This window comes from Myzus persicae, unplaced genomic scaffold, assembly GCF_001856785.1.
Source record: "Myzus persicae strain clone G006 unplaced genomic scaffold, MPER_G0061.0, whole genome shotgun sequence".
Taxonomy (NCBI): Eukaryota; Metazoa; Arthropoda; class Insecta; order Hemiptera; family Aphididae; genus Myzus; species Myzus persicae.
In genome coordinates, this window is record NW_019100902.1 from 569,342 (window position 1) to 584,273 (window position 14,932).

General features: G+C 30.4%; 1 protein-coding gene across 3 annotated transcripts in view; it reads left to right on the top strand.

The window, feature by feature from the left end:
- Positions 1–12,202, top strand: part of LOC111026671 (segmentation protein cap'n'collar-like) — a 105,236-nt gene extending 93,034 nt beyond the window's left edge. For all 3 annotated transcript variants that reach the window (XM_022304789.1, XM_022304791.1, XM_022304790.1), the window contains exons 7-15: positions 4,782–5,184; positions 6,425–6,552; positions 7,102–7,201; positions 7,273–7,516; positions 9,183–9,295; positions 9,718–9,855; positions 10,526–10,815; positions 10,929–11,102; positions 11,191–12,202. In XM_022304789.1, coding sequence (XP_022160481.1) covers positions 4,782–5,184; positions 6,425–6,552; positions 7,102–7,201; positions 7,273–7,516; positions 9,183–9,295; positions 9,718–9,855; positions 10,526–10,815; positions 10,929–11,102; positions 11,191–11,337 — 1,737 coding nt within the window. In that variant the 3' untranslated portion in view covers positions 11,338–12,202. The remainder of the gene's footprint in view (positions 1–4,781; positions 5,185–6,424; positions 6,553–7,101; positions 7,202–7,272; positions 7,517–9,182; positions 9,296–9,717; positions 9,856–10,525; positions 10,816–10,928; positions 11,103–11,190) is intronic.
- The last annotated feature ends 2,730 nt before the right edge of the window (positions 12,203–14,932 follow it).

The following is a 14,932-nucleotide window of genomic DNA, read 5'->3' on the forward strand; positions in this document are numbered from 1 at the left end:
CAGTCACACGGCGTGCGGAGGCGGAGGACACGTACGCATGGTAGCAGCAGCAAGAGCTGTTGTGTATAGTTGTGGAGAGACCGTAGTCGGACGGACAAAGATAAATATTTACTCAAATATACATGCTCCGATCGGCGGCCAGCAGGTAGACTTTTGTACAATATAATATAATATATAATGTGCACTCTGGCAAATGTGTTGACTCCTCGCGTGATAATTATCATAACCACTCGAGACGACGAAATTCACCTCGGAATGATAAAATAATAATAATAATCCCGAGTATTGAAACGTACCTACGCATATATATATATATATATATATATAGTACTATATTATATTATATAAACGCTCGCTACTACCTACCACAAAATATTATGTGTATACTATAATAATATAACATATACTATATAGTTGGAAGAGCATTTTTATTTTTATTATTATTATATTTTATTTTTGGAATTTCGGGTCGAGTGCAGGCGCGTACATATACATATATATAATGTAGTTTCATCCCTCGCCGGACTCGGAGGCTCCGTCCTCTTATATAATAATAATAATAATAATATACATCATACACTACGCACGCACTTATAATAATATCCGCATAATAGACCTACCGTTTTGAATTTGGACGGCGGTTACAATGTTATTGTGTTATATTTTTCTCTCCTTCACATAATAATAATATAATCACGCAATCAGCGTTTCGGAATCGAGGGAAACGAAATATGTGCATTTCACCGTCATTGTTGTCGCGGTCCACCACCGCCGTGGCAGGTCCATACGTCATATATAGATGACCGTTGTCGCGCCATGGCTTTGGGTATGGCAGCTACCTGCAGCTAGCCGCAGATATAATAATATTTTGAAAATATTACTTAGTGACGGATAGAGGACCGCAGACGACCGCTTCTATTCGAGTGGCTGATCCTCCGAAACTACCCCTTCGAGACGAATTAATTGTACAACATACATATATTATTCGGCATTACGAACCACTATCTGTACGTGCGTATTGGGTCGGTTAAACGACGTGCTGCAGCTTGGGAAAACGTTAAAATGTCAAGAGGACAGTAGGTAGTTAACCCCAAAACACCAGACGAAATAGTATGTATTATCTGGTGCTGCGTGTCGTGTTTCGCGTACCTACATACGTGCAAGTACCTACTTTAAAAGTGTTTTGGCTCGTCTCCGTATATAATTATCCTTTGAATTCGTGTAAATTCTGATTTTCGGAATTTTTAAGTACATATTATAGTAATATAGTATGCATACACGTAATGTGTCATATTTTTAAATGCTTGAATTTTGTATTCCATTTAATTATGTAAGGAATAGGTGGCCTTTGGTCTGTGACAGTAGAAACTTATATTTATTATTTTTAAATTAGAACATTATTGTTTTTACGTTTTTTGTTCTTGAAAATGTTGGTGGATACAAATCGGAATTTGAATGATCAGTTTCAACTTTATGAACTAGATGAGGATAATTGCCCTCGATAATAGGTTTAAAATATAGAGTTATAAATAATTATAAATAATATAAAAAATAGTCTAGTACGCGTATTACATTAAGAGCTACACTAATAGAAGTCGCATAATATTCCAAATTCAAAACTATTTTTTGTTTGTTTATTTATATTGTTTGATTGCGATGTTTATTTCATAAATAATAAACAATGTTTAGCATTAGTGAATTTTATGTCATAAAGACTATTGTCGCCCACTTTTTGTAAATTCTAATGCATTTGTAAAAACATTTCAAAAAATCAAGAAACATGAGGTGTAAAATATATAATTATACGCATGTTTAAAGTATTAATTCGAAAATGTTATCATTTTTGCACATTTGAAAATTTAACATTGTGAATATTTGTTTATATTAACTCAATAACATAAACTGCCTGATTGCGATTATAATCCCAAGTTCTACACTTTAATGATGCATCATACTTATGTGTAAAATATTTTTGTTATTTGTTGATCATTTATTTATTTATTTATTGCAGTATCAACATATGTGTTGATATTTTTTATTTCAAATTCTTATTGAAAGCGTGTTCAAGAAAATTTTTTTTTATTATTGTTTTGCATGGTACCAGTTTATTCTGTTATTACTTATTATTATAGATGTATAATTTGATAATAATATATATAATATCTAATATGTGTACTGTGTACAATATTAATATTTTTGTTATATTGTTTTAAAAATTACTATGTGATAAAATGATTTAGAATAAAAAAACTGTGTATTAAAAATACCTACGCAATTTCATATATCTACCAATGATGTATACCGATTTCTATAATATCATAAGTTTTAATTTATTTTTATACCTAGGTAGTTACTTAAAGTGAATATGAAATTAATGTCTGTATTTATTCCATATTGGATGTCTGAAAATTGTCTAAACATGAGTTATTTCCAAGCGTACCTAAATGTAAATCCGTTTAACAATTAACTTGTAACGTAATAAAAATAAGGTATATAATATATTGTTTGTGATATTTTTAATCTGTTCGTAGTTTACACGTACCTATAAACATTTAATAGCCATACAAGTGCGATAACTAATTTATATTAATCACATAAGGAAGGAATGGATTTCTAAGTCGATAAAAATATAGCCGATCAAAATGTAGTAAATATTTTTATTGCTCATATTGTTTTCTTCGTACTCATATAGTTGGCCAATTCAGGGTTTCACAAAACAATAATGAATATCTGCACTGCTGGTGCATAAATAAAAGCAAACAGTATTTTTAATGACTAATTAGTTATTTCCTGGTGAGAATAATATTTTTAATTTTAATTTGTTTATATTTTAATATGGGACAGATTAAATTACATGATAGGTTTATTATAGAGTTCGAATACATTAATAAAATTACATAGAATGACATATATTTAACATTTACGAAAAAATGGTTCAGCCATGTTGTTAATTATACAAAAAACTAAGATGATGGATGGTCTAGGTCAGTTTCATAACTCTATTACAATATGTCCATTAGTAAATAATTATACGATTGAAAAAAGAAATACGATATATTAAACGAAAAAAAGTTTCAGAAACTGAAAGTTGGTACCCTAAAGTTAACTTTAGATAGCATTGCAGGGACATAATAACATACCATTAATATAAGCGTATAATACGAGTAGAAAGAATAACATTACATTACTCAGTTTTCTTACAACATAATATGTTATTGTGTCATATATATTCGAGATACAAAGATAGATTATTGTATTCTTTAATGAAATAATATAATAAATTGTAATATAATGAACTTATCGTATTGGGGTTTTCGCTAATTATTATCTGATGTACCAATAATATGAATAATATTATTCAGTTATATACAATACATAGTTACTATCTTAATAATTTGGAGTTCGAATCTTGGATGATTTAGAAATTCATCATATTGTGTGTTACTTATGATAATATGATAATATAATATAAGTAATGACTATTGATTTCTTTTGTTCTATACCTAAGTTAATATCAATCATACAAAAACGTGAAAGTTTAATTATTGCCAATGCCCAATATAGTTATATCGTATCATATACCTAACGGGTTTACCGTCTACGCGTAACATATTTAAACAATGCCTAATTTTTATTCTGTATTTCTGTTACATACAAAAACGCAAAATAAATTGTAATTACAAGTTAGGATATTAAAGCATTGTAAGTTAGAATATAAAATTACATTTTCTTTACAATGTTTAGAAATATACATTGTGACCCACCCCACTAAACCCTTCTTTGTTTGTTTTTCTAAGAAATATTCAAATTCCTCATACACCTGTTGAAGCATGTTTACAGTAATTATTATATTGAGTATATTTATACAATTCGACTTTTAAGTACCTACCACAAATTAATGGCGGTCTGTAAGGTCGAAAAAAGTCTTCCGCTGATCTGTTGGTAATTCGACTACAACTGATCGAAACGCTCTCACTTGGCTTAGGGGTTCCTCAACGCAATCGAAAAAGTAGGAACTAGCAGCCAAAAAAAAACTTGAGCATCCTTTTTTTAGGTGGTGGTGTCTATACATAGTCGTTCGCCACAAACTACACGGATTTGAGTCTTATAGCCTATATTGAAATCGTATTAATCATTTTGGAACACCCCGATGTATATTGGTGAAATAAAATTTCGGATGGCGATACGATGATGTATACCTATATAATATTATAATAATTAATAAACGTATAATCATTTATTTTAATTGGATGAACTCTGTGTTTGGTGTAAGTTAAAAATTATGACGATTTCCATGTTGGCCATCTATTAGTTGTAGATTTCTAAACATGAGTTTAGAATACCTTATATCCCCGTTCTGTCAGTCCGTCTGTTAGTTACCAATACTTACACAGTTATACGATTGCTTGTATTAAGATTTTATACATGCTGTTTCATTCAAATTTAAAAGTAAATTGGTACTACCCAGTATTAAAAAATATCAAAATATTATTAATCAAATTGATCTCATATATCGGTATAGTAGCCAATATTGAAAGATAGGTACCAAAATATAAAGTTTACCAAAAAGTATTAAAAATAAATTTGATATAATCATATGGAATTATACTTTATTGCGTTTTATTAAAATATATTTAGAAACCGGTAATTTTTAGAACGTTTTGCAGAGTGAGCTTATCTCACTTGTTTCATTTTTTTCTTTATTGTATATTATTATAATTTACAATATATTATATTATAATTTATGAGCTATAACTAATTACGAAATTTTGTCGCTCCAGGGCAGGATGGGCTACACAAGAACGGGAAACAGTGGAATAGACCAGCGAGGCTGGCAGGAGTTGGCTACGTGCAGTCCCATGCTGGCGTTCCCAGTCGAAGGGCAGCATCACCATCAGTCCCACTATGGTCAGCATCCGTCCAGCTCACTTAATTATCCACCTGGGCCCGGCATGTATCACCATCCTCATCACCATCAACATAATCATCTCCATCATCAACACAATAATCACAACAGCAACAACAACACGGGAAACGTGCTTTTGCAGAACGTAAGCCTGTGCGCGCCTCCGCCGCTGCCACCTCCGCCAGCGTCAACGTCCATTGACATGGGCGGAGGCCACGCCACCACGTCGTCCTCGTCGTCGTCCCTATCACATTATCACCACCACTCTTCACCGATCGGTAAGTCGTCTACATATATATTTATACATATTAATATATTATCCTAAAACTCCCTTAAGTTTGCAAGAACTCACTAAACTCAACATTTGATACTTTCATGATATCATGTCAAATATATATTCATATTTCTTCGTCATGAAATAATTATCTATTTTAGGAATTTAGAAATAACAAGTGCATTTTTAAACTTGTTTGTACGACTGATTTTTTAGAACCTGCCTACTATGTTATTTATTCTTTTGAATGTAATGTTAATAAAGTATTTTTGTAATTATATATAAAAGTAAATTGTACCAAATGAAGTCTAAAAAACAAATACAACAACTATACAGCTACAATAGGCGCAATAGAATAAGATTCATTTTTATTGAAACTATTCGCTTTTTTTAAAAACTAAAGTCAATAAGATTACTGGGCTACACTAAGAAAACTTGTGGAGGCCCAAGGAAACATACTTACTAACTTACTTAGTTTGCTAGTTGTCTTTTTGATTAATTAACTGCAAAAATATACAAAAATAAAAATATATTAAAATGTAAAATAAAAATAAACCAGATAAACAGATTTTACAGACCATGATTTTTACAGATTTTTACTGACTTTAAAGTTGTGTTTGATGACTTTTTATAATTTTCATAGACGGAATAAAATATTCTAACAACATAGACTTACAATGTTTTTTATAACATGTTATATTTTTTATTGATACATTACCTGTTATCATTTTAAAATTTGATAATTATAATTGAATAATAGCTTCGTTATTAAATATTTATAACGCAGTTGGGAGTATGAACAATTAAGACCACCCTCTCCTCTTAAATTAAACTAAATATCCGCCCATTTAAAGTTCTGTAGCATTCTATCAAATATGTTTGGACGTAAATACTTTCCACATTCATTCTCTTCACTATCGGTTATATCTTTCATCACACTAGGCTTATCAATTATCATTATATCAATACAAAATATGGACGAGAAACTTGTGCGAACGGATCGTAACGTTTTCCTTTTTTGCTCACGATCGCCTCTATAGTATTATACTAAAGGCACCACGCGTACCTAGCGTGCCAAACACATCGCTACGATCAACATAGTCTATTTATTGTTAATATTGCAGACTGAAATCGTTGAATTTTTATTATTATTGTTAAATATTTCCTTATTAATTTGTTTGAGAGTTACAATAATGTTGTTTAACAAAAATATATAATATACAACATCTGTTTCTGTTATTCAGGTGTGTCGACCAATTGCAATCTGAGCTCGGCCGTCGCCACTTCGCTTCACTTGCCCGGCAGCTCATCCGAACAGCCTGCCGCGTTCAAGACGGAACCCCATCAACATGAAATGATGTTTCCTTATCAGGTAATGATCTCTAGCATATATAGTATATATAGCCGTCCACAAAGCGTTTTATTTGGATTGAGTATATGTGTTACCGTCAAAGCCTTCGATCACTTTTTTTATTTGTTAGATAGTTAGATATTTTGGAAATATTCTTTTACTTTCTCCTCTCCCCCCCCCCCTCAAAGTGCAGACTTAATCTAATTTTTTTACCAGAAAGGCAAAAACCAACTATAATATTGAAACATTATTTTTGTTTTATAAATATTATCTTTTAGATGTAGGTATACACATAAAAACAAATTTACCATTGTGCTCAGAAAACAAAATATAAAATCTAATAAATTATTAAAAAGTAAGACACAACCTAACACTGAAAGATAAAAGGGATCTATTTATCTATCCCCCAAACAAATACGTCGTTGATATGTAGTAAAATAAATTATATATGTATAGATATGGGTAATCTGGTTATGTCACTTTAACAGTTAAGTAATCGTGGACCTAGACGGTAATTGTTGTATATTTAATATTAGTTATTACCTATGTACTATATTATCTTACATTTAGAATCACAATAACGATATGGCCCCTTCATCGGAAGGACTTTTGTCGTCAATATTGAACGATGACGATTTGCAGCTCATGGATCCGGCGATGGGCGCGGATGGTAAGGACGCAAAAACCCAGTAAATAAATTCAGTTTGTAATTTTCGGACGTTCTCTCTCGTCCCATATTAGGTGGAATGTACCCAGTGCGGATGATGGACACTGCCAGCAGCTCAGTGCCTTGCAACAACAACACGATAAACACCGCGACCATGATTCAAAACGGTAACGCGGGCGGCGGCGATTCTGATAGCGCCGTCAGTTCGATGGGCTCAGAACGCGTGCCTTCACTGTCGTCGGACACTGAATGGATGGAAACAAACTCGGACAGCGGACACAACGACGGATACCCGTCGCACTCTCACCAAGAATATGGGTAAGTCTTGATCAGATTATCTTATCACAAATGACGAAGAATAATACATTTGTTGTTTCGTCAGTTTATTGTTTATCATAATATATATTTATTTATGCAAAGTGTAACATAAAGTGCAACTGACTATGCAACTAGCACAAACTAAAATATAGATATTTCTCGTGTAATACATTGGTAGTAATGTTACGCGATTACTCGAAATAAGATGTTGAGCATTAATTTTTTTATTTATAATCTGAACCCTTTAGTACTTAATTACTTTTGTTAAAAAATAAATATTTTAACATTTTGTTTTTAAATCAACTAACTTAAATAGGTATTCAGTATTGTTAATTATATAGCTACTATAAAATTTAAATTTTAGGAATGTTTAGGAATTCAAAAATAAGATTAATAAAACTAGTGCGATAACAGATAATTGGAGGAAATTACCTGAAATGCGGTATTCCAAACGCAAAATTGATAGTTTGCTAGAGTCCATAATGTTGTAGGTACTATAGATAGTAATTTATTATAGTCTAACAGTTTTTTCTTTGTCTATTCGTCGAAACACATAGACACAGTGTGTCCATGGATATAGTGTATCCATGTGTTATGCATTATATGCTTAATAATATAACATACCGTATATAATAACAATAATAATAACTTTATTTCAGAAATATTTAATTACATTGATTATTTTTTTAAATACTTTCTGACTCAACCTCTTAGTAAACTTTTTTTTAGGTTGGTTGGGCCTTCAATTTCAAAATAAGATAAATTATAACAACAGTAATAACAATGAGTCAAAGAAAGCAGTATATTTGTACATTTTAACTCAAATTAAATACCTATAAATGTACATGTATATATTCGAATTAAATTCCTAATATACATCTTAAATTTAGTTAATGTTAGAAAAGAATCAATATTTTTATTTTTTTCGTGTAAATTAATACCAATATTTAAAGACGACATCATACCAAATAATTTGTTACATACAGAGGGATTTACATTATTTGTTTCCTTTAATATCTAGTGTTAAAATTGTGCATTGGTTTATTTATAAGGAGTTTATATTTATATAATAATACAAGTAAGTGAGTTCTATGTAGAATTTCTAGATAATTAATATTAAACTGTTTATGTAGTATGCTAGTTGCAGTGAGATATGGCTTTTTTAAGATGTATTTTATTAAAAAGTTAATCGTGTAAGATGGGTTTTAAAAATACCACCCCATATGCTCATACTGTACGAAATTATAGAATTTACTAATGAAGTTTATACTGTCTTCAAAACTTTTTGAACCAAAACTAGTGTAAGTATTTTAAAGATATTAAAAAATGTCCTTACTAAGATAGTTCAATATGGTATTTATATAATTCAGTTTATTATCACAAATCGAACCTAGGTACTTTATTTTTGTTAATTTTTTTACTTCTATGCAATTACAATTACTTATTTGTTTACAATTATTATTATGAACAGATAACTTATAATTTTTAATATTATTATTATAAATATTAAATTTTTGATAGTTAGTTTTGTTTACATATATTGCCATAAATTTGTTATCAAACCTTGATTTTATTAATTTAATTTATTTTATTTTATTATATGAAAAGACGAGATGTTTTACTTGATTAGTGAATTATTATTTATAATATTATTGTTTGGCTTCAGAAAAATGAGGTGGTTGGACAATTACCTGTATTCCGGCGGGAGTCGTGGTCATTCGGCAGCTCCGCAAAAGAAATACCAGCTGTACGGGAGACGCCTTACAGATCCCGTATCAGGTACATACAATTATAAAATATCAATTATTAATTTGACAATGTTGAAATGTGTACAAATGCATTAGTTAAATCAGCGTTTCTTAAATTTTTTTTATCCGTGGAACCCTTTTTATGTGCTCTTTCGCCGTGGAACCCCAACTTTTTTTTTTTTTTTAGCTTTTTTGTATTGAATTTTTAACAATAAGTTATAACAGATCGATAATTAGAACCACTACTTTGTTTGAATACTTTCAATGCGTAATTTTATGTAAGGATTATTTGCAATAAAAGTTATAATAATGTGTCGAAATTTAAAATTTAAAATTCTGAATAAAAACCACTAATTTCGCGAAACCCCGGGGTTCCACGGAACACAGTTTAAGAAACGCTGGGTTAAATAACTCTGGTCTCATGATTTAACTTTGTTACCTGTACATTTTTAGGGACCCCGAACGCAACCGAAACGGCTAGGTCGAATCACATCGGTCTCGTTCCGGATTCATTGAACCTGCCATACGATATGTCTGCCAGGGAAGGCATTCCAGTGCCCGGTTCTTCACAGTTTAACAGACACATGGCTGGTTCGTAATTTGAATGTACCATTACTTATTATTACCTATACTTATTTTTTCAATTTTCATATTATCCGCTTGTACGTTACTAGGAACTCTGTGGTGCCTAAAATAAGTTTAGCCTCCCACCCCCCAAAAAAAACTTAATAAAAAATATCAAGTAATAGTATATTGCATCGCTCCAGAACAGGAGTCTCGACGGCCGGGATTATTATATGTATAATATCAAGAATCGTTATCGCACGCACGTGTTAATTATCACCTGTATCATAACTATACAACAAAATATATTTAAGTATATTATTTAAAATTATTTTATTTTTTAAAATATTCATAAATGTATACATTTCTAAAAAATTAAAAAATATATATCGTGGTAATAAGGTATTTTTTCGGAGATATTTTGACCGGTCACTCTTTTGACCCACTATAAGAGCTTTTGATATTTGATAGGCCCTTGAATAAAAAATATTGGAAACCACTGCTCCAGAATATGAAATTCTATATTATATTATTTTAGCCAATATAGAGGGGATCATAAAAAAGAAAAAAATATTAAATTATTCCTGTATGCCTAATGGTATGTAACCTAATGGTTTGATTTTTGTATGTCAACGATATAATACCGTTGTTTTATCATACTGCATTATAATATTTACTATCGATTCTGTACATTAAGGCTGTTCACGTGTGATGACGCCTGAAACCCAAGTGGCACTCAACCATACGTATGCACTACCTGTCGAAGGTCCCAGGATACAGCGCAACAAGCTCAAGAGCAGCAAGAGGAGTGAGGATGAACAGCTGACGAGAGATGAGAAGAGGGCAAGAAATCTGAATATTCCTATCACCGTCGACGACATAATCAATCTGCCCATGGACGAATTCAACGAGAGGCTGTCCAAGTACGACCTATCCGAAAGTCAATTGACATTGATCAGAGACATTAGGCGTCGTGGAAAAAACAAGGTCTGTAGTGCAATATAATTATTAATATTTTATAATATATTTATTATTTATACGCATGTCGTTTTGGAGACATATTTTGATAATAGTATTAATACAATTGTTTATTTTTTTAGGTGGCTGCTCAAAATTGCCGGAAACGCAAGCTGGACCAAATCCTCAGCTTGGCTGATGAGGTGAAACAAATGAAAGACCGAAAATTCAATCTGTTACAAGAACGTGAATACTTAATGACCGAGCGGATGAGAGTGAAAACAAAATACGATCTACTTTATAACCATATTTTCGGAGTAAGTTGCACGTTTGATAACTTATTTATAGAAGGATACATTTGTTAAAATATACATATATTTTGATTACAATTATTTATTTTTTTAGAGTCTCAGGGATCCTGATGGAAATCCGTACTCTCCGTACACTCATACGTTGCGGGAGCAACCCGACGGCAGTGTCAGTATTGTACCCAGAAATAATGGCACCCAAACCGACCGGAATCCTCGGTCCAAGCAACACAAGGACAAGTAATCTTGGAAATTACTTGATGTCCGGTTATATTTTTATACCAAAATGCTGTGATAAATACTGTGGGTGGTGGTGAAATCACCTCGAAATTATCAGGGAGCCGTGTGTACTTAATAATTTTGCTCAAACATAATATTATACACCTTTTTTTACATTTTAATCCTAAAGACATCAGATTAATTAGATACTCCTTGATAAAAACTTTATTAAATTATTTTTAAAATAAGCTATTACTATGTTTTATTAAAAAAAAAAAATCATAAAAAAATTAAATTAACTAATCATAGGTAATCTTTTTTCTTTATTTTCGTTTGTATATTTGCAAACTGTTTTTTACTTGACTTGCGTTAACATATTTCACAAAACAAATATTTTGATCAGTCTCATAAGAAAAATTTCTCATAGTTATATATTTCCTTTATCATTTTTCTTAACAAAAGTTTGTAATTTCTTGTATAGGGAAACGGATGGTATTGGTTGAATTTTGCAAATTCATTATAATTTATTAATAACTTGGTGAATTTCTATAATTTATTGTAAACTATTTTTTTTTCTTTAACCACGATGTGTTGAAAATAAGATAATATATCGTAGTTTTTGGTTTATTAATATTGTATGTAAATTAAAATATATATCGTAATATTATAGAATAATTGATAAGGTGGATAAATTTTATGACATTTGAATATCTTCTGGTTATAATTTGTACTTGTGGTGACAATTAGGTTGGTGTCTATATTATATCATATATACTGTAATATTATTTATTTTGTAACTTAGAAAAAAAATGTAAATTTTTTTGTATATTATTACTTGTATTACGTACAATTTAGTATAATTAAAATTTTTAATAATATTTTCTTTTTGCCTAATCTGAACGACTTATTGCTGACTACTATTTAATACCTATATTAATACCTACTCGTCACAATATTTGACTATTATACATAACAATACAATTCGTGTTTGTGTATATTTTCACTAATATGGATATGTTCAAAAATTGATTACAAAGATGCGAAAAATATGACCAAATATAAGAAAAAGCTTTAAAATAAGCCATGTTTTATTTAATATCAAATTATATCATTTTTCTGGTGTTTAGTATTAATTTCACTTAATGTATTATTTATGTAAACAAATATTTCTAATCGTCGACCCCCTCTCTCAGTTTTCTGCGTTGCCCAACCAATCAACTATTGCTCAGTTGAGATGTTTTTACTTTACCAATGACCTGCGGGTAGCAGCAATACACGGGACAGGTGATGAAACGAGACTGCTTTGATACTTGATAGATAGATATGTAGTAGGCTAGATGATTATTATTATACATTTCCTTAATTAATCTAAATAGTCATACCTATCAATATATTATGGTAGAACTCCTTGATATTACAGAAAGAATGAAAAATGACACACCCATCTACGATGTATGTATATTATAATAATTAGATATGAATATATTGTTATATTGTACAACACCGTTAAGTACATATGTACTTTGGTATAAACATCAAGCTGTAAGTTGAAATACTGCCGAATAAGGAAACAAATATTCAATTGTTTTTTTAAAAATGTTATTTGAAAATTGAACAGAAAATACATAAGTATCTCGACAAGTTTATTGCCTCAAAAGTTTACTATACAAAGAATTAGTGTATTAAATAATACAATAATATTCAAACCATACGAAAATAGGTGACTCAAAATCAAAAATCATAAATTATCTTAAGCATATCTTTAGAAAATGAATTGAGGGCAGGTTATACCCAGGTATATAAACATTTTATTTGCTCTACATGAATAGTATGTTGAATTTGTATTTTGTTAATAATTTTGTTGTGTACATTTCGATGAGCGGCTGTAAGTGTAACTTAGCCACCTGCTTGGTATACAATGTACTAAGTTCCCATTTTATGCATGCTTCTTAAACCTAATCAACCCGGTTAACCAATAGCAAAAAAAAAAAAAAATGCTAAGATCTTCTCAAAAATTAAAAAAGTTGCTCGGAAATAACCTAACGTGCATAATTGTACCTGTATACACATATACTGTATGGCATGGCGGTCCTCGGGTTTCCAGCTACCTGAAACCTGACCTTTTCGTCTAAAGTTATGTGTTTGACTTTCTCTTGTATAATTTTGACCTGTAGCATGAGTGAGTTCTGCGACTTAAATTTGTTTAAAATATTAAGAGTGATTGCTTAAACAAACCATGATCAACAAACACGTATCAAAAAACTCATTCTAAAATCGTTCATTAATTTTCCGATTGAATCGGCTGTGAAATGTACACTAAACAATTAAAAATTAACTATTTCATGTCATAGATAGATCTGTTTTAAACCACGATAAGTAATAAGCGTGATGCTTTGACGAAAAGAAATTTATTTATTTTTTATTTGATCGAAAAAGACATAAATACATACATTATTATTGAAAGTAACATTTTCGATTATCTGTCTACTTTCAGCAAAGATTGTGTTGGAGATAGATAGCTATTATAAAAATAGGGAAATAGGAATTTATTTATACATTATATGGATTTAGATATACTGCAGAATTTTATTTCTCGGTGCAATTTATATATCTACAAACCTATCAAACACATACTTAGACCAGGGACTGGAATCGTACCGAAAAGAACCGGTTTTTGAACCGGAACCTCACCGAAACCCTAATTTAAATTAATTTGAAAACCGGAACCCCACCGGAACCCTTATTTAAATTAATTTAAAAACCGAAACTTTACCGGAACCGATATTCATTTGTAAAAGTTTCTTACGAATAATTTCGGTTTTGTAATAATTATATTATTTTTATTTTTATTTGTCATTATTATAATCTTTATTATGAGGATTTATAATATTCAAAAATTATCGTTCAATTACCTATAGAGTACAGAGTTCGAGCGTCTGAGACGTGCCACTAAGACTAAAGTATTAATTATTCTACGTAATAACTGATAATGTATTAATAGGAATTTCCAGCAAAAATAAAAGTCGTTATTTACTGCACAATATACACTTAAAGGTCTTCCAGTTACCACAATAATAAGAAATTCATAAAATATCTTTACAAATAACTACGAATGTTATGATGTCTACAACGTTTATATAGTATTATTATAGTATTGTTATCTAACGCGTACCTACAGCACGCCTAAATGCGTTTCTTTCTATCTTTCTTTGCTACATAGCTTCGATATTTTGAACTTTGTATTCTACATCATAATGGGTCGTATACTTTCGTCAACAATGTTGGGCATTTACTTGAAAATTTGAAAATACTTATATTTTTTAAAGAATCGAAATTAAATCAAATTTTGAATTTAAACAGAAAACGAATTTTAATTTTATAAGAACCGAAAAGAACCGAAATCTAAATTTGAAAACTGAATAGGAACCGAAACCGAAATCTTAGATTTTCTAGGAACCGAACCGGAATCGGAACCGTAAAAATCATCAAGGTTCCAGTCCCTGACTTAGACAGACAATAAGTTATAGTTGCATGTCACTTCGGGAACTTGCCGCGATCAACCATGCTGTAAAATATGTATTTAGACAAACAATTTATATGTGAAAAAATTTTTTTGCCGA